This window comes from Camelina sativa, chromosome 14 (assembly GCF_030686135.1).
Source record: "Camelina sativa cultivar CO46 ecotype springtype chromosome 14, ASM3068613v1".
Taxonomy (NCBI): domain Eukaryota; kingdom Viridiplantae; phylum Streptophyta; class Magnoliopsida; order Brassicales; family Brassicaceae; genus Camelina; species Camelina sativa.
Window position 1 is genome coordinate 12822901 of NC_141893.1, and position 24097 is coordinate 12846997.

General features: G+C 36.2%; 5 protein-coding genes and 1 long non-coding RNA gene across 11 annotated transcripts; 3 read left to right on the forward strand and 3 right to left on the reverse strand.

Moving 5' to 3' along the window:
* Nucleotides 1–370: 370 nt before the first annotated feature.
* LOC104741431 (purine permease 1) lies at nucleotides 371–1930 on the reverse strand. The gene is made up of 2 exons (XM_010462299.3): nucleotides 956–1930; nucleotides 371–886 (listed from the first exon to the last, which is right to left on the reverse strand). The coding sequence occupies exons 1-2, from the start codon at nucleotides 1649–1651 to the stop codon at nucleotides 518–520; spliced, it is 1065 nt and encodes a 354-aa protein (XP_010460601.1). The 5' UTR covers nucleotides 1652–1930; the 3' UTR covers nucleotides 371–517.
* Nucleotides 1931–3218: 1288 nt separating this feature from the next.
* Nucleotides 3219–7097, reverse strand: LOC104741432 (putative hexosyltransferase MUCI70). The gene is made up of 9 exons (XM_010462300.3): nucleotides 6229–7097; nucleotides 5647–5904; nucleotides 5306–5519; nucleotides 5105–5214; nucleotides 4813–5012; nucleotides 4451–4554; nucleotides 4041–4228; nucleotides 3745–3944; nucleotides 3219–3644 (listed from the first exon to the last, which is right to left on the reverse strand). The coding sequence occupies exons 1-9, from the start codon at nucleotides 6470–6472 to the stop codon at nucleotides 3408–3410; spliced, it is 1755 nt and encodes a 584-aa protein (XP_010460602.2). The 5' UTR covers nucleotides 6473–7097; the 3' UTR covers nucleotides 3219–3407.
* Nucleotides 7098–8309: 1212 nt separating this feature from the next.
* On the forward strand, nucleotides 8310–13864 carry LOC147928118 (uncharacterized). 2 transcript variants are annotated; one of them, XR_015579212.1, is made up of 8 exons: nucleotides 8522–8986; nucleotides 9067–9832; nucleotides 9955–10048; nucleotides 10869–11085; nucleotides 11221–11963; nucleotides 12109–12202; nucleotides 13022–13258; nucleotides 13374–13864. It is a non-coding gene; the product is annotated as an uncharacterized LOC147928118 (long non-coding RNA). The 2 variants fall into 2 exon arrangements; XR_015579213.1 differs by lacking the exons at nucleotides 11221–11963; nucleotides 12109–12202; nucleotides 13022–13258; nucleotides 13374–13864 and adding an exon at nucleotides 8310–8502 and having other exon boundaries at nucleotides 8719–8986; nucleotides 10869–11140.
* A 992-nt stretch (nucleotides 13865–14856) lies between these two features.
* On the forward strand, nucleotides 14857–15896 carry LOC104741433 (uncharacterized). The gene is made up of 3 exons (XM_010462301.3): nucleotides 14857–14993; nucleotides 15080–15237; nucleotides 15454–15896. The coding sequence occupies exons 1-3, from the start codon at nucleotides 14910–14912 to the stop codon at nucleotides 15533–15535; spliced, it is 324 nt and encodes a 107-aa protein (XP_010460603.1). The 5' UTR covers nucleotides 14857–14909; the 3' UTR covers nucleotides 15536–15896.
* Nucleotides 15897–15944: 48 nt separating this feature from the next.
* Nucleotides 15945–19896, reverse strand: LOC104741434 (nonsense-mediated mRNA decay factor SMG7-like). Of its 5 annotated transcripts, none has more exons than XM_010462303.3 (7): nucleotides 19586–19896; nucleotides 19342–19427; nucleotides 19113–19251; nucleotides 18521–19021; nucleotides 18319–18441; nucleotides 18053–18228; nucleotides 15945–17929 (listed from the first exon to the last, which is right to left on the reverse strand). In XM_010462303.3, the coding sequence occupies exons 3-7, from the start codon at nucleotides 19191–19193 to the stop codon at nucleotides 16141–16143; spliced, it is 2670 nt and encodes an 889-aa protein (XP_010460605.2). In that variant the 5' UTR covers nucleotides 19194–19251; nucleotides 19342–19427; nucleotides 19586–19896; the 3' UTR covers nucleotides 15945–16140. The 5 variants fall into 5 exon arrangements, with proteins under 5 accessions (XP_010460605.2, XP_010460610.2, XP_010460606.2 ...); XM_010462308.3 differs by having other exon boundaries at nucleotides 19113–19269; nucleotides 19591–19884; XM_010462304.3 differs by having other exon boundaries at nucleotides 19591–19832.
* A 3170-nt stretch (nucleotides 19897–23066) lies between these two features.
* On the forward strand, nucleotides 23067–23925 carry LOC104741435 (protein RALF-like 4). The gene has a single exon (XM_010462309.3). The coding sequence runs from the start codon at nucleotides 23277–23279 to the stop codon at nucleotides 23607–23609; it is 333 nt and encodes a 110-aa protein (XP_010460611.2). The 5' UTR covers nucleotides 23067–23276; the 3' UTR covers nucleotides 23610–23925.
* The last annotated feature ends 172 nt before the right edge of the window (nucleotides 23926–24097 follow it).

The following is a 24097-nucleotide window of genomic DNA, read 5'->3' on the forward strand; positions in this document are numbered from 1 at the left end:
AAGTGGATGTTAAAAAAAGAGAAAAAATGCTGATAATTAATCTAAAAAGTTTGTGTAAAAATATTTATAAATTTATATAAAGTTTTTAATTATAATGGAGGAAGAAAAAAAAGTTTATAAAAAACTTGTTGGTTTTACAAGTCATTTTGAAGCTTTAAAAAAGAAAAAGAAATAAAGTAGGAATAATTTAAAGTGGCCGTAGAAATTAAAAAAAAATAAAAAAAGCCATTAAAGCTTTGATTGTCAAATAAAATGCTTTTAAAGTTTTTAAATGATTTCAAAAGCCTTCACCAACTAGGCTTATATCTTTCGTTTTTTTTGTTTGTAGACTCATCACTTTATCATTCTATCTTTACTACACGTGTACTAATTTGAGAAATGCATTCATACATATACACTTAAATTATAGTATAGACCATTTAGTTATACTCATAATCACACACATTCACACATGCTATTCAAAACAAGACAAAACATAACAGAATGTTATGTTATAGAAATGCGGAAAAAAGACCTTTTAAGCAACAGAATCACTAACTGCATGAAGAGTAGTAGGCAGCTCTGTCTCCGTCTGCTGAGGTTTGTCGACAACTTTCTTGCCGGATTTAAACTCACCGTAGAAGTAAGAGACGAATCCCCACAGAGAGAGAAGGAGAGAGACACATTTCTCAGCTTGAAACTTCTCCCGGAAACAAACGACGGCTAAAACCTCTGTCACGGGAAGCAGAACACTTATGAGAACACCTGAAGCTAGAGACGATGCACAGAACACAATCCCTATGGCTCCTAAGAAGAAACCTTGCCATATTATTCCTGTGATCACTATCAGTGCATAGTAAAACGCAGATCCTCCGATCTTGAACTCTCTTGCTTCTTTTGCTATCACCTGCAAAGAAACACATATGATGATGATACCCTTATTACTAAAATAAGACCATGACAAAAACTTTTGTACCTTAAAATCTCCAACGATGAACATCCCAACAACGCAAAAGCAAGTAGCAGAAAGGCACATAACCATCTGAATCTCGAGCACAAGTGGGAAAGTGATTTCTTGTCGAGCTTTCTTGTAAGTGAGCTCAACGAGTGGCAATATGAAAGCATAGAGAACAGCTGCAATCACAGTCATCAAGAACCCAACAACATACTCTTTGTGACTCTCGTTAGCCGGTTTGTCTCCGTCGCTGTGCAACGCAAGGATTCCAGTACCAACCGTCAGTAAAACGACTGCGTTTACAGAGAAGGGAGTGAACTTTTGCTTGACCAGCAAGAAAGCGAAGAGAGCATTGAAAGCTAACTGAGTTCCGATTATGAGGGATGATGTGGAAACTGGCAGATACGCTAATCCGTAAGCGTATAAGTAGTTGTCAAGTCCTATGAGCAGCCCTATTACAATAGAGGCGACGAACAGAGGAGTTTCCATTAGGAAAAGCTCTGTTTTCGCTACGTTTTCGGCCTTGTTGCGTTTGCGGCGGTTGAGGAAGGAGACCAAGAGAGGGATGAGGATGATTGGACAGCCAGCGGTTGATAGGAAGCTCATAAACCAGATTCGTTTTCCACCATTGTTGTAGTAGAGACGAGTTAACAAAGGACCTCCACATGTTCCTATAGTGAGGATAATACAGTTTATGATCAACAGACCATACTTCATATTCTACTTCTTGCTGTTTGATGTGTTTGTTTTCCTTTGTATTCGAGTTTTTGGTGATATATATCTGATCATCAGAAGCTGAAGAGTGTCAACGAGCAATAATTATGTGTGTTTACGTAGATTTTTTGTTTTGTTTGTTTGTGGTTTTGAATCGTGTGATAACATTATCATGGAAGTTGGGAAATTAAAACGGTGGGACATCTCGTAGCGGTCGAGTTTGCGATTTAGAATTCTCTGTAATATGATTTTAATTTCCAACTAAGGATGGTCTTTTCCCTAGTTCTATCGTGGAAAAAAATAAAGAAAGAGAGAGACGTGTTAGTTTTTGCTCTACATACATTATATGACAAAACAAAGAGTTGAATTGTTCAAAATATAAATCTTTTCTATTAAATTATGTGTTACGTTAAAGAGAAATATCGTTTTATATACTTGGTTTTGACGACTTTTGATATTTTGTTATGAAAAAGTTAATCAATCAATCAGTTTACCATACTTGAATAATGAATACATGGAATGCTAGCTGACATAAGCTATTTTGTTTGTAGACTTGATCTTGATTTTGATTTTTGCCACTAGTGTAGTTGTTTCGTAGCTCTGATATTGTTCAACTCAGACTAGTCGTTTGGCTTGAACGAAGTGATTCAACTTGTGTTTCTACACCATTTTGTTTGATGTTAAAGTTCGACCATCATAAATAAATTTTGCAACATTTCCTCTTGTATATAAACCATATATTATAAAAGTTCAGAAATATCGTTTATCCATTATTTGAGAAATAAATTTTACAATTTGATGAGAGTAGTTATAGTTACTTTTTCATGCATTTTTTTTTTGGTTAAAGGCTTAGTTACTTTTTCATGCATGATGGACGTATAATATAAGTTAAAATAACATTTTATAGCTTTGAGACCAATAGTCTAAGATAACAACATTCTACTAGGACTCAAAAATTGATGGGAACAACATGCTCTAGCTCACTTTATTCCACACTTAAGGCTATTGATTTTGACCCCCTTATTATGTACTGTGACGTGAGTCACATGTAATTCATGCATACATAAATAAATAAAAAATAGAATTATATTCTTTATTAGAAAAGAACAACATTTGGTCATTCATTATTGAGCACCAACAAGTTGATTTCTATTTATGATAGAGCATATAATCATGGCCTCAAAAAAGAAAGATTCTATTAATTCTAATGAATTGACATAGTGCTAGAAACCAGACAGACATATGCATAATGCATGCAAGCAAAGACCATAAATTCAAGATCGTTTAGTTGAACAGATAATGGAATTGGTGCAGCATACGCACATGACCAATCAATGTTGTATATACTTTTTTTCTTTTTAATTGAATATATAAATTGATTTTTGTTTTTTTTTTTAAGTTTTGCAAAAAAAAGGCTGTCACACAAGTATATCCAATTTTGACGTATACAGAATTATGCAAATATTTTTTTTGGTCATTTTGATCATTAAACTGAAGGCTTAACGTTTGTGTCGGGTTTACTCCGAGACCATATACACCAACTTACAAAACCAAACTCGGGAGATTTAACTTTCTTCAAAAATTCAAAACTATAATTTATTATCCAAGTACAAAATGTTCGTGTATATATATATACATTAAAAAATTGATTTTGAATCCTTAAGAATCAAATAGAGAAACAAAAAATAAAATAAACATACTGTGTGGTAAAAATTTGTGGGTTTGGTGATGAATGAAGAAGGAGAACCCCCAACAACTCTTAAGCTGAATCTGGTAATCTTACAGGCAAATTAGCTTTCCTGTGACCCCTTTGAGACCTTCTGTCTCTTCCACGTCTTCTAGGCGGTGTTGTGCTAACCCTTCCACTTGACATTTTTCTAGGCAAATCGCTGCTGATCATTAAAACCGGTGGGGGCGGTGAAGGCGGTGGTGGAGGAAAATTAGGCACCGGAGGTCGTTGCCTTGCAAATCTTTCTTGCTCTGCTCGATGATATCTCTGCATTTGAGAGTCCGGGTAATGATAAAGTCAGGATCTTTTTTTTTTTACTACCTTTTCTTTACACTAAGTGTCAGTCAGCATGAGAAGGAAGAATCACCTGAACTACAAAGTTGCGTCTTTCACAGTCAAGGAACATGCTTACTGTCCAGTTTGTTTTTGCTGCAATCTTATCTCTTACTGTTGAGAAACTGATTTGATCTCTAGAAGTGAATCGGTCTACTTCGTTAAACCAAAGGCAAGTAAAGAGGTTGCTGATGGGAACATGCTCTCTTAAAATGACACAGCCCTCCGGTACGTCTGCATAGCCCAACCATAGAGTTGTGTATATATTTAATAAATGTTTGATCCACAAAAAGGGAATTTTGGAAAGAATAATAAGCTAAAGAGACATACCGCTAGTGATTGGCAATTTTGCCACAGAATAAGGGGTTAACCCTTCATTCTTGTAGAAGTCCACCTGAAAGTCGATAGAAGCATTATCATATTTACCAGCCGCTTTATTTGCTTCGGCTTCCACTAAGACGTCAAATCGTTTGTAATGTCTAGAGATCGCAAACGTAGCATTTTTCCTCCACAAGAACCTGATGAGAAGAAATGTCAGGTAAATAGCTGTAGTCCAAAAACATACTTACTAAGCCTAAGGCCTTCTAAACTCAAACCGTGAACTTATTCGAAACATATTGGAATTTTTAACATTACTGGAATGTTAAGCACAAAACGCTAGCGGATTCCTTTCGGTAACTGCAGGAAGCTACATAGACAACCACAATTAAAAGAAGGATCTACTATATGATAGGCCTCACCTTTCAAGAATTTGGTATGGATCTACGACAAGCTCAAGTTTTCCGTCAATCCATAAAGAATAGCGAGCATTTGGAAACATCCTATGGACAAGAAGCTTGGGCACCTGCAAAGAACGAGGCATCAGCATAACAATGGCATTTTATAATCTTTCTCTTTACTCTGTCCATTTGGTTAGTAGTAAACAACTTCAAGCCTGATCTAAATCAAAAAAAATATTATTACAGCAGTGTGGGTACAGTACTTTTGGAGAAAGGTGGTAATAATAAGGGGAGATATCTACCAAGCCATTAAGTTCATCTTTCAGTTTGGAGTAACTTAATACATTCTTTCCTATTGATAAGATAAGAGAGGTGAATTTTACCTTTCCATTGCGTCTTCCATCTAAATAAGGGAGATTATGAACAACAACAACTCTCCATATCCCTACTTTCTTGTTTTCATCAAGGCCTCGTTCTTTCTTCAAAATTGTTTCAGTTTCTTCATCGACGAACATGTAGAAGCAAACTGTTTCCTCTGAATATTTACTGATATTTTGTGGGGCTTTTACATCATCAAAAGCATCTGCAAAAAATAGAGAGATTCTAACATTAGAAACATGCAAAAATTGGGCACAAAGACTGAAATATTGTTTACAAAATATAAAAGGATCATACCAAATACTGCTGAAGCAACGACTATCCCACGACATTGCTTCATTTCAAGAAGATCTGCCTCATCAATGTCAAATCTTGTATTTCGGCCAGGTTGAGGTCCTTTGACAAACCTGAATGGAAAATCATGGATAAAAACAGAAATTTACCAAGATGAGACAGAAAAAGACCAGGGAATTACGAAAATCGAACAAAGATACTTACCCACAGTGTACACTCATTGTTTCTTTAATGTCAAAAGAATCATTCCTATGTCTCAAAGTAGGATAACCACCAAAATCTGACCCTCCAAACTCTGTCTCTCTGTTTAGTGGTTCTTCGTATATATACGTTAAGTTTTTAAGAACAGGGGAAAATGACGGGGCACTTGGCATAAAGGAAACTGCGTCTTCTACTGGAAGGTAACATACAGGGCATGCTGAAACCAAAACCAGGCAGAACAAACCAATACTGATCATCACAACAGCAGCAATATTGTAGTGATCTCAGAAAAGAAGAAGAAAACTGGAAAGAGACCAGAAATCAAAGAGTAATGGATATCTTACGGCGTGGTCCTGTTCTTTTTCTGTCTGCTGGTGGGGGAGGTAAGCTGAAACTATTACAAGGATGTCCTTGAGGAAGCGTATATCCAAGAAAATGCATAGGAGGAGGAGGGAACACTACAACATCTTTTGCCTTCAACGATATATTTCCAATATTCATGTTTTGCTCTTCATTAATCTGTAACATGTTTGAAAAATTTACACCTGCACTGCCGTTGAAATGAAGACTCGGAGGACCTTGAACTTCCTGACCATCTTCACCTAATGACAAAAAAAAAAGCAAAAGTCACACAATTAATTTCAAGTCCATTGTTCATACAACTTCAAATCACAATCCCACCAGTTACGTTTCTAACTCGAAGTAGTACTCAATTTACAATACAACATCTTAAAGCCTTACGATCACCAACTCTACAAAAACTTTATCTCCACAATTCTAAACACAAAACAAACACATTGGTCCAAAATCAGAACTAAAGACTGTTCCAGCCGAACCCAAGACATGAATTCAAAGCTAATCCAAGTTCCAGAAGCTAAAAACAACAAAACATAAACAACCCAACTTGTCTGAAAAAAAGTGAGAACCTTTGCCGACGTAAAGGACGCGGAGGAAGACGACGGCGGAGATTAAGAAGAGAAGCAACATGCCGACCTTCTTACGACCAACGAATTTACAGATCCAATGTACAATACCTTCCCTCTCTTTCTGCATCTTAGATGGTTTTGTACGCGTCGTCGTAACAGTGGTCTGGATAGGGAAAACGACGCCGTTAAGTCCCGTCTTCTCCAAGGAACCATAGCTACTGGATCGAACGCCCAATCCAGTCATCGCTTTTTTATAAATCCCCACCGCCCCCCTCAAATCATCATCAAAAACTCGAGTTCGATTGTTTCCCACTCAAATTCAGATCAATAAAGTTTAAAGCTTTACAATTTCGATTTATGCTGAACCCCAAAAAAAACTCGATTCTTCTGGGTTCTCTCTCTGATCTACAAAAATTGAGCTCGAATCAAAAAAAAAAGAAAAAAGAAAGAATTGAAATTGGAGAATTCACACAGATCAAGAGAAGAAGAAGCAAAAAAAAAAAATCAAAACTTTGAAGAAACAAAATCTAGGGTTTGTGAATGGGGAAGATAAGGGTTTTTGATTCCTCTGAATCAAGGAATCGCTCTCACGAAGACATTAACCAAAAAAAAAAAGTCACTCTCTTCTTCTTCGTCTCCTTCTCAAACATTAAACATAAACAAAAATTAAATACTACTGTCAAACAATTACATAATTCCGCGTTTAAACGAAAATGCATTTTTGATAAATCTTTTATTCAATTTTTTTTGTCTATTTATTTTTCTTTTGTCTTTTTTTTAATATATTTTCATTTAATGTAAGAAATATTTATGTGTATTAAAATTTGGATTTGGGTTAAAACTTTGATATGATTAATGTTTACAGCTTTACGAAAAATTAAGCACGTTGTATTAATTTTTATATTTATATGTTAGTTTTTTTATGAAATAAGTTATCTTTACTGTTGTAAATGGGACAGATGGCGATATGTTATTGATGAGATGGGGAAAACTTTAAACATCATTATAATAAAATTAAGAGGGCTATTATTATTGTTCCAAACACTCATGTAAGCATATCATTATACAGTTTGTGACAACTAGGAATTTTTTTTTAATAACAAAATTAAATGAAACGAAAACAGTAGTTTAATCACTAACCTAGCAGCCACTCTTGAATCCTGTCATTATTATTCGTATCTGTCGCTTTTTTGATTGTTTAGTTTTTTTTTTTTTGGTTTGAATACATTCTGTTTCTGTGTTTCATAATAAATTTAGTTTAAAGTTAATTTTTAATGTGCTCTTTGATTTTTTTTTTTTTGCACATGATATATTGACATAACAGTGTGTAATTCCTTAATAATATTGATGTTATTTTTCCCCCAAATACTACTCTGTCATTATATATTGAGTAGGAATCCTGTAGGATACATAAATTTTTTAAAAAAATATAAAATTATTCTCATTAGTAGAAACATTTATATGAATGGATCTGCAGATGTTTGGCAAAAGAAGGTAAACATGCTCTTTGAAAAAATGAGAAGTTAAATAATACTCCCAATTGCGACAATAAAAACATTGCATTTTTTTATTTTTTGTCAGCACACTATACTTATTCTGGAACTCTCTTTTTCTTCTTACAATTATTTTGTTGTTGTCAGAACTCCTTTTTTTCTTGCTTATTACTGTACTACTCGTGTTTTATTATTACATATATGCATCATTTGGTAACTTAATTTAAGCAGGGTTATTGGTTTAAAATTTGAATCGAGTTTTAAAAACTTTAAATGTTATATAAATTTTGTTGTTATTAGATCAAAAAATTTTAAACTTTTTTAAAGTTTAGTATTATTAATTTCTAATTTGTAAGAAGTCATTTAATTTTTTTAAAAATTTTGGGTTATTGGATTCAGACTTTTATAAAATTAATAAAAGTTTTGTGTTATTCAATTAAAGCAAAAGAATCTAAGATGATTAATGAATTCAATTATTATGATACAGATTCATGATAAATACAGAGATTGTTTGGAGCATTTTACAAGATTTAAAAAAATTAATCAACAAAACTATATAATACTCTCTAGCAATCCTTAAAAATCTTTCACTTATTCACTTTTAGTGATTTTGTTGAACTCTTTAAAAATCTTTATAAATTAGAATCCAATAACACCCGCTTAAAGCTTTATATTTTTAAAATCAAAGGAAACTTTATTTCATCTTAAACAAAACTATTTAAAGAGAAAATGGTTTAGAACAATTTTAAATTAATTTGGTCAACCGATATAATTAAGCAAGGTGAGCTATACAATCCCATGTACAGAGACAAAGATAGTGCATCATCGTAAGAAGATTTGATGGATTCATCCCCTCTCTGGTGGCATATAGATAAAATGATATAATTAAGCAAACTGAAAACTATAATGTTAGAATTTCCTTGAGTGTTCAACCGTGAAACTACCAAGTATAACAAACAGGTTTGTGTTTTTTTGTGCTCTGTTTTATGTTTTGCAGGTTTATAGGTTGCAGTGCAAGAAAGTAAAAGGGACACGAGGATATACGAGTTCCCAGGATCAGATCCTGGTACGTCTCGATGAACCTAAAACCGGTTCACAAGGAGTAACAGAGTAGCAATTACAACTTGAACGAACTCACCCCAAGCTCACGTCTCTCACCTTACAAAGAATCAGACCCTAAGAAAGAACAAGAACAATGAAGAAGACAAAAGTCTCTCTCACCCACTCTAGATTTCTCTCTCTCTAACCACTTAGTCCTTATATCTGTAATGTAACGCCAAATGCTTCTCTGCTTTGTTCCCTCTGCTCCTCACTCCTTTAATAGCCCTCTGTCGTTGTCTTGCAGGGTGATACAAGACAAACTCATACAATACACACGGTTAAGATGTGATATCACTGAATCGACAGAACCATTGTCGTTTGTCTCATGGGCAATCTTCTTAGCAGACCAAGCTGGGCATGTGCTACCGTTATCGGCCCAACTCTCTGAAGAAGCCCACCTGTTTGATCCAAATCATCAAAACGACAATCTCCACCATGATTTGTTCAGACAGTTAACTGAAGAGTCGACCCCCTTCTATCCTTTTCTGATTACACCACCAGAAGCCACCGTTCCGCCTTTACCGTCGGGGGTGTCCGTTCCGTCTTTACTGTCGGAACCCTAGCTCTTAACAGAGCTAGACTCAGTGCCGTAGCACCTTCAAATTACTTAGTTCTTCCTCAAATTTCTTCATTGGTATCGATTTTGTTAACAAATAGGTCGGATTCTCTTTTGTGTTGATCTTCGAAACTTTCAGTGTACCCTCCTCAATTTCACCTCGTATGAAGTGGTATCGCACCTGGATGTGCTTTGTGCGTTCATGGTGTACGCTGCTCTTGGCTAAACAAATGGCACTTTGGGAATCACTGAAGATTCCAACTTGCTTCTGCGGAATACCCAGCTCGCTCACTATTCTCATCAGCCACAAAGCTTCTTTGGCAGCTTCAGAGAGTGCCATATACTCTGCTTCCGTTGTTGATTGGGCTACCACTTGTTGGAGACCAGATCTCCAGCTTACCGTATTTCCACCGACCTGAAATATGTAACCGATAATTGATCTTCTTTTATCTAGGTCTGCTGCGTAATCACTATCACAGTAGCCTGTAACCTTGAAATCCTTCGACTTCGTGAATGTTGTGTTTTATGTACCGCAACACCCATTTAATTGCTTCCCAATGTTGTTTGCAAGGAAAGCTCATGAATCGACTCACCAGGCCCACTGCGTATGATATATCTGGATGTGTTCCAACCATGGAGTACATGAGACTCCCTACAGCACTCGCATAAGGTACGCTTCTCATCTCTGTCTCAGCTTTTTCTTTATCTTGAAACTGAAGAACCTTTGCTTAAGATAGAACCAGTGTGGTAATGTCTTAGCCTGATAGTTGTTCTCTAGAGCTGTCCACATAGCATAAGCGGTTGGCTCCTTCATGACTTTTCTAAGCACCATATCTCCTAGACTGTGACTCAAGAGGTTCCTTACCCTCCTGTCTTTATCTAGCCATTTTGGATCTGACTTTGCTGTCCCTTCTGAGTCTTCACCATCCTTTCCTTCACCACTTTATGCTGTTGGTGGTTATAGTACCGACTCAAGACCCAAGATTTCCAGCTGAGCGCACATCTTGTGTTTCCACAAAGCAAAGTCACCTTCTCCATCAAACTTCTCCACGTCAAATCTTCCTTGTGTAGGTTCCATCACTGAGGCCTCTTCAGAACCCGAGGCTCACACCACAAAACCCAACACTAGAAAAGAAAAAACCGACAAACTGTCTCAGCAAACTCACAAAACACCAACCACACAACCAGAATAACCAACAAGACTCTAACTTTCAAACTTTGTTTCTGTATCTACCTCAGAAATAACCCAGGTACATAAAAAACCGAACTTGGTGAAGAAATGTACCTTAAAGGTTGGACTTTTCTGAGTTTTAGAACAGTAACCTTCTCAGACTTGTAGAGTTCCTTGTAGATCTACTCTTTCTACGGTTAAAACGCTCTAACCTGGCTCTGATACCACTGTTAGGAATTTCCTTGAGTGTTCAACCGTGAAACTACCAAGTATAACAAACAGGTTTGTGTTTCTTTGTGCTCTGTTTTATGTTTTGCAGGTTTATAGGTTGCAGTGCAAGAAAGTAAAAGGGACACGAGGATATACGAGTTCCCAGGATCAATGTGATCCTGATACGTCTCGATGAACCTAAAACCGGTTCACAAGGAGTATCAGAGTAGCAATTACAACTTGAACGAACTCAGCCCAAGCTCACGTCTCTCACCTTACAAAGAATCAGACCCTAAGAAAAAACAAGAACAATGAAGAAGACAAAAGTCTCTCTCACCCACTCTAGATTTCTCTCTCTCTAACCACTTAGTCCTTATATCTGTAATGTAACGCCAAATGCTTCTCTGCTTTGTTCCCTCTGCTCTTCACTCCTTTAATAGCCCTCTGTCGTTGTCTTGCAGGGTGATACAAGACAAACTCATACAATACACACGGTTAAGATGTGATATCACTGAATCGACAGAACCATTGTCGTTTGTCTCATGGGCAAACTTCTTAGCAGACCAAGCTGGGCCTGTGCTACCGTTATCGGCCCAACTCTCTGAAGAAGCCCACCTGTTTGATCCAAATCATCAAAACGAAAATCTCCACCATGATTTGTTCAGACAGTTAACTGAAGAGTCGACCCCCTTCTATCCTTTTCTGATTACACCACCAGAAACCACCGTTCCGCCTTTACCGTCGGGGGTGTCCGTTCCGTCTTTACTGTCGGAACCCTAGCTCTTAACAGAGCTAGACTCAGTGCCGTAGCACCTTCAAATTACTTAGTTCTTCCTCAAATTTCTTCATTGGTATCAATTTTGTTAATAAATCGGTCGGATTTTCTTTTGTGTTGATCTTCGAAACTTTCAGTGTACCCTCCTCAATTTCACCTCGTATGAAGTGGTATCGCACCTGGATGTGCTTTGTGCGTTCATGGTGTACGCTGTTCTTGGCCAAACAAATGGCACTTTGGGAATCACTGAAGATTCCAACTTGCTTCTGCGGAATACCCAGCTCGCTCACTATTCTCATCAGCAACAAAGCTTCTTTGGCAGCTTCAGAGAGTGCCATATACTCTGCTTCCGTCGTTGATTGGGCTACCACTTGTTGGAGACCAGATCTCCAGCTTACCGTATTTCCACCGACCTGAAATACGTAACCGGTAATTGATCTTCTTTTATCTAGGTCTGCTGCGTAATCACTATCACAGTAGCCTGTAACCTTGAAATCCTTCGACTTCGTGAATGTTGTGTTTTATGTACCGCAACACCCATTTAATTGCTTCCCAATGTTGTTTGCAAGGAAAGCTCATGAATCGACTCACCAGGCCCACTGCGTATGATATATTTGGATGTGTTCCAACCATGGAGTACATGAGACTCCCTACAGCACTCGCATAAGGTACGCCTCTCATCTCTGTCTCAGCTTTTTCTTTATCTTGAAACTGAAGAACCTTTGCTTAAGATAGAACCATTGTGGTAATGTCTTTGCCTGATAGTTGTTCTCTAGAGCTGTCCACATAGCATAAGCGGTTGGCTCCTTCATGACTTTTCTAAGCACCATATCTCCTAGACTGTGACTCAAGAGGTTCCTTACCCTCCTGTCTTTATCTAGCCATTTTGGATCTGACTTTGCTGCCCCTTCTGAGTCTTCACCATCCTTTCCTTCAGCACTTTCTGCTGTTGGTGTTTATAGTACCGACTCAAGACCCAAGATTTCCAGCTGAGCGCACATCTTGTGTTTCCACAAAGCAAAGTCACCTTCTCCATCAAACTTCTCCACGTCAAATCTTCCTTGTGTAGGTTTCATCACTGAGGCCTCTTCAGAACCCGAGGCTCACTCCACAAAACCCAACACAGAAAAGAAAAAACCGACAAACTGTCTCAGCAAACTCACAAAACACCAACTACACAACCAGAATAACCAACAAGACTCTAACTTTCCAACTTTGTTTCTGTATCTACCTCAGAAATAACCCAGGTACATAAAAAACCGAACTTGGTGAAGAAATGTACCTTAAAGGTTGGACTTTTCTGAGTTTTAGAACAGTAACCTTCTCAGACTTGTAGAGTTCCTTGTAGATCTACTCTTTCTACGGTTAAAACGCTCTAACCTGGCTCTGATACCACTGTTAGGAATTTCCTTGAGTGTTCAACCGTGAAACTACCAAGTATGACAAACAGGTTTGTGTTTCTTTGTGCTCTGTTTTACGTTTTGCAGGTTTATAGGTTGCAGTGCAAGAAAGTAAAAGGGACACGAGGATATACGAGTTCCCAGGATCAATGTGATCCTGGTACGTCTTGGTGAACCTAAAACCGGTTCACAAGGAGTATCAGAGTAGCAATTACAACTTGAACAAACTCACCCCAAGCTCACGTCTCTCACCTTACCAAGAATCAGACCCCAAGAAAGAACAAGAACAATAAAGAAGACAAAAGTCTCTCTCACCCACTCTAGGTTTCTCTCTCTCTAACCACTTAGTCATTATCTCTGTAATGTAACGCCAAATGCTTCTCTGCTTTGTTCCCTCTGCTCCTCACTCCTTTAATAGCCCTCTGTCGTTGTCTTGTAGGGTGATACAAGACAAACTCGTACAATACAAACGGTTAAGATGTGATATCACTGAAACGACAGAACCATTGTTATTTGTCTCATGGGCAAACTTCTTAGCAGACCAAGCTGGGCCTGTGCTACCGTTACTAGCCCAACTCTCTGAAGAAGCCCACCTGTCTGATCCAAATCATCAAAACGACATATAAGAATTAGAATGACATGATAAAAGTTACATAGGTTGATTAAGACATGTTTTCTATTGCTCCATATTGCTCCCATTAGCAGGATCATTGCTTATGATATGTACTCTCATATTCTTGTTGTTTTTTTTTTTGAATAACTAAAAGGTTCTACGCCTAGATTCATTTTTCTAAGTCTAGGACCAGACCAAACCATGTTATACGATCTTGTCTCAGGAGTCATTTGAATCCTGAAATCTTTACTAGGTGGGATATTGACTATTCGTTACTTTTATTGTTTGGTTCATTACAAAATATTTTTGGTTTTTGATATTTGATGATTGCGATTGAAAACTGAAAAGATTTTATGTTTTTTTTCTCTATTTTATTTTAAATATTTCTTTTATTTCTAATAGTATAAAATAATTCAGACCAAACTCCAACTTATATATTCGGGTAAGTGTAAATATCGATAACTTATTCAGGATTTTCTAATATATTTACCATATTCGATTGATCAAAACCCATGGGTGCGAGTCTAGGCTGTATACCGTAAATGCTTTTTTTTTTTGGGTAAAACCATATAACGTAAATTCTCAACAACCAACCACCATTTTTTGTCATATAAATATGATAAATTAAATTGTGTGTATCAAATAAAGATATGTTGTAATTTGTAAATGGAAAATTATTTTCTATGGTTGATCCTTGTTAATGGTTTAAAATGATGATACTTGTAGAAACTAGATTAAAAAACTTAGAATTTTGCTAAAACATTAATTTTTAGCTTTGGTTATCCGTAAGTTTTGGTTAAGACATCGTTGTTGTTGCCCCCGTAATTGGATTTGCCACCATAAGAATCGGCAGAGATTTTTCTTTTCTTCTGTCAATATGAATGTTACAAGAAATTTTGGAATTTAAGTTATACAATAAAAAAAAGTTCCCCCAAAACTGAGTACTATAGTTACAAGTAGTGAGAGTGAGACGTTATTATTTTCCTAATTAATCTTCCAAAACATTATGATCATTGCTTCTACTTGTAGAACTTAACTTCGTCTCGTTTCATAAATCATAATCGTTTCTTTAAAAGTTTTAACTCTTTTTTTTTTTTTTTTTTTTTTTTTTTTGGTCACGATAAAAGTTTTAACTCTTTATGGCGAAGATTATAACCATAACCATAAGAACCGGTTAACGTGATGAAATATGTCCTAAAAGTCAACGGTCAATGATATAAACATGGGATTAAAAATCAAACCAAAATTTACATCAACCGGAATAAACCGGTATACAATTTCGGTTTAAATTGGATCGTCTCCTCGGAATAAAAAAAAAAAAACCAGATTCGTCGTTGAACTCAGATTCCGCGAAGAAGAAAGATGGAGAAGAAGGAGGAGGAGAAGAAACCTCAGATTTCGTCAACGGAAGCTGTTCTTCTCGGAGCTCTAGCTCCAGGCGTTAATGTATTTACACAAATTTCTCTCTCTTTTTTTGTGTAATACTTGCTTGGTTTAAAAACCCTAAGTTTGGATCGTAATTATTGTTACAGGGTCCAACATGGAACACTCTGAGATTCGCGTTTCTACTACTGGGTCTTTGTCTAGCTTTCATGCTCTCTGTAGCTTTCACCAGTGGCCAATCAATGTTGCTCCTTCATGTTGGCTTTCTCATTATCATCGCCGCTTCTCTCTTTATCCTTCTCAATTGGTATGTCAATCTCTTTTAACTCAATTTTTGTTTTCTAGGACTATTAATCGATTCATGTATCTAATGAGTACATATCAGATAAAGGTTTTAGGGTTTTTTTTTTTTTTTTTTTTACTTTGATTAAAGATTATGGAAAGAGATGAATGTTACTGAGAGTATGCATCTTGAAGAGTATATAAATTTCACTAGTTGCTTACAATGCCTTTTGTTCTGTAGGTTTCTTGATCAGACAGGCTTAGTACAAGTGGAGACACAAATGCAGGAGCTGAATTTGCTACCTAATGATAAAACCAAATGATCATGCACACACCGGTAGTCGGTTGAGGCAGACACGTGTGTAACAGAACAGTTAACAACAGATATATCTAGCATATAGGAGGATTGGGTTTGGTACTACAAGAAGATCCAGTTTCTATTGTTGGTACATAGCATTTGCTTTCTTCTTACTCTTTCCTTGGTACTCTCTTCTTGTTTTCTTTTTCTTTTTCATTTGCTTGAGGTAAGAACAAGGGATCTGAAACAAGAACTTCGTCTTGATCAGGATTTTACTTGCTCGATTCTCCAACATTAGTTCCTCTTTTTTTGGTTTCCTTTATTTTTCCCATGTAAGAAGATGATTATTATTGGATACTGATTGTTATCATACGTATACTTGTGTATAATGGTCTCAAGACTAATCTAATTCCTCAAGAAACTAAAGAACTTGATGAATTTAAAAACTTTTCAAGTTTCCTTTATTTGTGTCCTTATGTTATGTACAAGTACAACCGATCCTTCTCTTAATATAGGTTTCAGTTCTCTTGAAAATTTGTGTAACAAACACACGGAGACAAAACAATTACTACAGGTCGTCACGACTTGCCAACTTGAGATAGTTTCTTGTTAACTCGCTCACTTGGGCGTTTAGTTGTTCATATGTGCAGGAGAAGGTCCTCTTAACCTCTGACTATTCTCATTCAGCCACTCTTTCTCACTCAGAAATCTGAGAAACGGTCCGGGGTCGTCACTGAAGCCATAAGCATTTGTTGTGCTTTGTTGACCGTTGTAGAGCTTCTCTCCTCTAGATTCATTTTCTTCCATGTAGAACTGAGGGTAAAACGTTGGGTTTTCAGCAGAGACCGTCGGTTGTTCGTTTGGTGTCCCGTACTTGGCTAAGAGACTGATCTTGGAAGACCCATGAGCCAAGAAGTTTCTCAAATTGTTTGTCCCTTGAGCTTGATAGGAATAGGCTGATCCAAGATTCCGACTTTCTCTGTACCGACGTAACCATTCAGAAGAAGAAATCCCAACAAATGGTGGATTTGTGTATGGCTTCATAACACCGGGTAGTTCAGTATATCTTTTCTGGTCATAGAAGCTCTCTGCTTTGTTAGTACTAGCGTCATTATGAAACCAAGAAGCGTCGTCAGGCAGTAATGGAGCAGACGGAGTAGGAGGTGAATAGGAAGACGCAGGATGCTTGGTGCTGCTACTAATAGAGAGACTATCAAACGATGAGATAGGTGCTGTTTCATCAATAGGGCCCAACCCATTTGGTTTACCTAAACCGTGTCGTCCATTCTCTTTGTTCTTGTCAACCACCCACGCGCTCAGCGATGGAGGTCTTCCTGAGACAGTGCCTTCTTCTTGATGCAAATGTTGCGGATCCGTGTCCTGAAGGCCTTGCGTAAAGCTGAAACTTTCAGAGCCAACGAGTGATAAGGTACGTCTTAGGCTTTCATCGGATGTAGTTGTTGGATTTCTTGAAGTTGTGCTATCGGAACTGAGTGGCTGTGTTGCAATGCCAGAAGAATAGATTGGAGCAGATTGACACCTTACGAGCGGCTTGAGAAGAATGACTTCTTCCTCTTCTGCAGGCACAGATCTTTCATTCTCAGAAGGAATGATTTCAACCGGTCCTATTGTAACACATTTTCTGTTACTACCCTCTCCATTTCCATGAAAGAGTTCTTCTTTGCATTCCAGTTCACCTGAAGCTGTGTAGAACTGAGTCCTTTGCTTGTCAAAGAATAGCCACTTTTGAGAACCCTTCTTCTGCCTACTTGTGATCTCAATTGCGGCATTAATAATTCGTTGAAGACGAAGCTCCTTCCCTATATCAAAACTCTCTCTTAGATCCATTTCACGTGAGAAATCCAAAAGTACATGTATGGGAGCCAGAGGAGCCAAAGACTTCAGTTCATGATCTTCCCAGAGAGCTACCAACATTTTAGCAGAGCAGTTTTTGCCTTTCACTTTTAACCGGTTCAAGAAATCAACAAGTTCGCCAAAGAAGTAAGATATTGCACTCTCGCTCTTCTCATCAAACCTGTATTCTTCTTCGTCTACCTTGTGAAGCAGAAGCGGTAAGTAGTCTAGAAATACAAGTAGAGCAGGTAAGAGAGGGCAAGAATCCAAGGGACTTGTCTTCAAACATCTCTCAACAACTCGCCCCATGACGATGAACACCATAGTTAATGCCAAATTTAGCTTATCTTCCTCTTTCACGTTGTCTGATCCATTAACCTCGGCGAAGTTGTGGAAGATGAAGATGAAAACAACAACAAGTTGGAGAATTTTACAAGGTCCCTTTCTCGCCGTGTCCATAAATTGATAAGACTCCAGTATGGCTTCTAAAGTTCTCTCATCTGCTGCAAACACTGCATCCAGTTCTCTTATAGTTGAGGCAAATGCACAACCAAACTCATCAAACCTGAGACAAAGCAGAAAGAATTGAAGAGAAGAACAGTTTTGGAGAAAGGCTTATCAAGAACTTGAGCTAAAAGATGAGAAAACGTGGTACTTCATTCAATGTTACTCATGATTCCAAACTTACCTGGATTTAAGGAAAAAGAAGCTAGTTGTTCGAACAATCAGGGGCCATAAATCAATTCCAGCCACTAGTTCTTGTTTCGCTTTTGACAAATCCTTGACAGAAACATTTCTCTCTGATGGGTTTAAGAAGTTAAACTGTGCATCAGTAGACAGAGACTTCAAAGGAGAAGACCTATTCTGCAGTAGATAAAACAAAGCATTTTGAGCAATGTAAGGCAAAGATAACTCAATTGCAGATATATAGAAAGGTATCAGTGAATCAATCACCTCCTCAAACAACAAAAGAAGATTGTTCAAAGCACCAGGAAAAGGTTCTTTCACAGCTAAGCTTCTTACACAGTGGTACAGAGCCAATAACTCAGCACCAACATATGTCGCCAATACAGCTAGCTGCACAAATGTAAGAGAATCCCTCAGAAATGGCAAATACAAAAAAAAATGCAAAAGAGTAATGTAAGAAAGTAGTTACCTGGTTATGAGGATTCCCACTATCAGGCCAAGACTCTGCAGCTTCAAGATAGTATGCAGCTGCAGTTGACCAATTAGGATGTTCATGTGTTTTCAGATTTTGTTCTTTATACCTTTGAAGATCTCCTAGACAGATATAGAAACGATGGCACAAGAATTTGCTTTTTTGTTCTCCAGATTCCTCGGAGAGTCTGCGGTAATATTCTCTGACTTTGGAAATCAGATTCTGGTAAAACTCAGCGGCTTTTAACAGAAACAACTTGAATGCTTTCATATGCTTGATATGATCATCAGTTTTAAGCCCTTTACGAAATTCATCGATGTGCTTATAGTGGAGTTTCCAGAGACAGAACTCTACTTCTTGAAGCTCTTCGTGCTGTAGATTGCTTTTAAAGATTTTCTCGTAGGTGGAGCCTGCTTTCGCGTATGATTCAGACACATCGGGATGCAATATACCCTTTGAATGGATTAATGTCCATAGCTGCTTCTCAATGTTATTTACCTGACAAAAGACATCATTCAATTTGTGTGTGTTCAATGTTCATACACAGAAACAGTTAAAGAGATGCTGTAAGCAAAAACAAGAAGCTTACCTCTACAAGAAATCCAGGGTTATGTTTCTGATCAGCTGAATTGGCATTACTCTTGTGTAATTTTCCAGTAGAAGCTTCCATCCTCTTTGGAATCGGACAAGAGTGGTTCAAAATTTGGAGACAGAGCACAAAAGCAGGCCTGAGAAATATTGAGAAACTAACAAAGATCAAGAATTTATCAGAAGAAACTCATGAGTGCTTGGTCTACAAGAAAACTATATCATCTAACCTGAACTGGATAAGCTCAAAGTCAGAAGCTTCGGGTGAAACTAAAGAAACCCAGATGATGAAAAATCTCCAAGAAACAAACAGCAGCTAAATTCAAGAATTACAAAGAGAAGAACATCAGCTAAGAGAGATATCACAATCAAAGAAGCAAAGTAAAGAGAGAGAGGGGAAGATGAGAATCGGAGGAGAGAGTGAATCTTTTTAGAAGGAAAAAACGAAAAGACAAAAGGGAGAAGAGGACGGACTTAACCAGAAGAAACTTTGACGTACGGAGGTTAGAAAAGAAGAAGCCAAGCGAAGTGTATCACATGGAAGAGAGAGAAAGGGAGAGATAGGATTTGGCTTGCTCAGTTGTGAAACGGACAAAGTAGAAAGGTAGCTGATGATGATGTTGATGAATTGATTATGATGGTGATGAAGGAATTGATATGCAAAGGTGGATACATATCTGATCCATTATTCCACTTCTTCTTCCAAGTGCCCCAACTACTCATTTGTTTCTCCTCCAAATAGTTATATATATTTTTAGTTCATTTTTCTCCTTAAATTTTTCTTCAAGGATTCAGCTAAATGATTAGAAAAAAACAAATTAGTTATTTTTTTTGTTGAGTACTTTGTTGGAACACAAGTATGTTTAATGTTTCTTAATACTAGGTTTAGAGTTTGAGTTATGGAAAATGCAAATTATGCCGAGAATTATAGGTACATTTATAGGAGATGTCTAGTGTAATACAAGTAGAACCGTTTATACTATATTTTTCTTTTTTTGTAGTATGAGTAAAAATAATAGGTTGCAAAGTTGAATGTGAAATGTATTTTTAAAATATTGCATGAAATGAAGTTAAATTGTTACGTATCCATTAAATTGTTACATATCTCTATTTTTAAAATATTGCATGAAACGGGCGTGTTCGTTTCTTAGTCGCTCCATTAGCGACAGAGACAAGCAAAATAGAAGGCCAAGATGCTTCTCTACTCCATCGTAACAGTCAAAGCACGGAAAATATAGACGCAGCGACAAAAAATCTAGGCTTTTACAGTAGCTGATAATATAGTGTCCCCGTAATCGACGGTGTGCGACAGTGTTCATCGGTGCGTTAGTTTTGAATGAGTCGCTGGAATTTTTATTTGCCGTCGTAATAGTGTATTTTTGTTGTCACCGTCGCTGGTCGCGCGACAGGGAAAAGAACACACCCATAAAAAAGATAGAGATATCAATTTAATGGATAAGTAAATTATCAAAAAATAAGATGTGATCAAATCACGTTATTTTTGTAAAATATACTTGAATTGTATACTCTGTATAAAATAATCGTGTAATTAATTTCTACGATTTTGCTACCACGTCATTTAAAAAAATGCTCTAGTATTAGACTATGTAATGCATCTAATCCTACTAATAAAAAAGGAATTTAGAGGCAACAAAAGTTACCCACGCCACATTTAAATATTCCTTGACGTTTAAGCCAAACCTTCCTTTATCCTTTAACTTAAGGGCTATAGTATTATATAAATCTTATTAGCTGATCCAGTTACTTTTGCTAAAAATGCACCGGAATATTTTAGAGTGAACTTGATTTTGAAAGGTCACCACAACTTCTATTTCTAATTTGGAATATTTTCCAACTAATGCTAGGGAGTAGTCAAACAGCCTGCATTTTTAACTATCAAATAATTGGACTAAATCCCAAATAACAGATTTCCGGCATAATTGTCATTTTTGTTTCCAGATAATATAATCTTATTTGATTTAAGCATATTATGATTTATGAGCTTTCAACATTTGTCAGACTCGATGATAAAGATAATTTGTCTGACTAGAATTTGGATACATATATCAGTACGATTCAAAATAATTAATTTCGTCTAATCAATAGTTTATATAGTCTTAAAAAATCGTTTGTTCGAAGACCCAAAAAAAAGTTATTATAATAACAAAACGATAGAGATATTCAACTTTGTAATAAAATCAATAAGTTGTCTTATTCTATTCCATAAATTTGGAAATTTTCTTGTTCGACAAAATAAATATGGAGAATAAGACTGTTTTAAACTCATATACTTGGTATATAATGGTCCAAACAAATTAATTATAGATTGATAGATATATTTGTGTGTTTATTGATATACTCACATATATTCTAAACGATGAAATATGAAAAGATGGTAAAAGTTAAAAATTTCCACGAAATCTTCTTCACCTTGATCTTAATTTTAAATTAAACTTGTCTAGTTAAGAAATTGATATCCCACAAATCACAAGATTAGCAACAATGTTTGTTACTTGACATCACCTCAAAAAGATGACTTGTCTTTTTGGTTTTATATGTATGTGATGGACCCCTGCGTATTAAAAACAAAGACAAACAATGCACGTAATTGAATGGGAAATTTACTAACACAACTTTCTTCATTTTTATCATTTTAAAAGAGAGGAAATATCTTTGATGATTGATGTTGATATATTTGATGATCGATACACATGCGTTATTTTTTAGTGACTTTCTTATTTTATACAAACAAAATACTAATGTTAGAAATCATGTCGATGGTGTTTATGTGTGAACTACGAAGTAATTAGCCTTCGAAACTATCAAAGAGACATTTGAAAATATTCCCAATTCTTCATCTTGCACAAATGTCTTTATTTTCATCTGGCTCAAGTAGCTCAAGATCATACTTTACGGCGGTCTGGAATAGTATTCGCGATTTTGTGTATCTTGTCTACTGCATTTAGCCATTTAGTAAATAGACTGCGACGATAAGTACGAGAAATAGTGTTTTTGGTATTGACTTTTTCTAAATATTTTAGTTATAGAATAATTGTGTGGTTTGATTAACTTCTTAATGACAATAGACACAGTAACCAATGAAACGTCGGCAACGAACGTTGTTGTAGTTGTTCGCTACGTGATTTGACCCATTTCTATGACATGCATCTCTTGATTTTCTTGTCATTGTTATCATTACGAAAAAAATATTTTGAGAAACATAATTGACCGACATCTTACACTCTTTTACCAACTCTAGCACTACTCGTCTTTGCTCTTCCTTGCATTGTTTTCCTTTGTTGTTGTTCTTATACCACATCGCAATATTGCATTGTACATTCATAGTGGACTTTTGTATATCATGATAAATGGACGTTTGACTGAGATTTTTTTTGTTTTTTTTAAATGTCTTGAAAATTCTAATTTAAAAACTAACTGATAATAAATAGATTATATATATGAGATTAATAAAGTGGCAAGGATCCAAGGAATCTGAAATATGTGCTAATTACTAATGAGATCCAATGAGAATATGATCAAAAACAAAAATGAGGTATATGAGAATAGAGTTGACGAAATATCTTTATAGAATATGCAGAAAAACTGACGCATAGTTTATGAAATTACGGGGAAGAAATTCCAAAGTATTATTATGATTCCTATATACATCCTCTTATAGGAAACCAAAATCTAATAAATCACCATTCACTCTTAAACTTGTTTTGAAATTGGTTACAAAACTGATAATAGAATTACATGCTAAAGTTGAGCATTCGATTAATACTTTTAGAAGGAAAAAAAGGAAGCTAGCCGAATAAAAAGCAGAGCCAGATATAACTTAGAACAAATATAGATCTAACCACCGAACGGAAAAAATGGAGAAAAATAGTCCTAAAAAAGAGGTTAAAACCCCCAATTTCAAAGTAACAGAATTAACGACCACAAAATAATAACAAGCAAAAATCTCAAAATCTGTCTTAACCTTTTTTTACCACCCAACAAAACCAATCTCTCATTTGTTCTTCTGCACAATCTCACATACTTCTATTTCTCCCTCTCCTTGTCACAAGGAAAGGGCGTGGAAGAAACCAAAAACCTAAACAAAAGGGTAATAATTAATAACTCATTGTAAAAAACCAAAAAAGAAAAAAAAGAAAACAAAAAAATGGGTATCAAGATGTTACTTGTCTTCGGCCTCTTTATCTTAGCTATGGTAGCTAAATCCGTCAATGCCACCTATCCACTGACTAAATCATGCATCAACGGGCAAGGTTGCATCGGAGAGGACGATGAGCTCGAATCTCTAATGGATTCAGAGACAAACCGACGTCAACTCGCAAGAGGACGTCGTTACATTGGCTATGATGCTCTCAAAAAGAACAATGTGCCTTGCAGTAGACGTGGCCGATCTTACTACGATTGCAAGAAGAGAAGAAGGAATAATCCTTATAGGCGTGGTTGCAGTGCCATCACGCATTGCTATAGGTACGCACGCTAAGAGAGGAAGGTTTGATTCATCAACGTACGTACGTTCGATCTTCTTTCTTCATTCTTGATCGTTAAATATTAATTTCCCCTCCTTAATTTCCACCTTTTTCATATATCTTTTTTTTTTTCCATTCTTTCTTAACGTATCCTATATGTTATACGTATGATCTTATATTCTCTTTTTGTTATTTATTTTTTCCTTTTAATTATTTAATCATCATCATGATGCATATAAGCTTTTGATTCATTGGTATATCGCTTCTTTTCCTTTGTTGTTGTTCTTTTAATTCGTTTCGTTCATATAATTAAGTTCCGTTTTTCTATTATATACATCATGAATGTTTTAGTATCTTACATTTGTTTTAAGACGACGGAGCCAAATTGGACATATATAGTTTTCCTTTCTTTATCTTCTCTTGTATTTTATTTATATCGAAACAAACATAACGCGACACATCAAGCTTCGGTTACTTGTTGAGATTGTTAATGATCATGGAA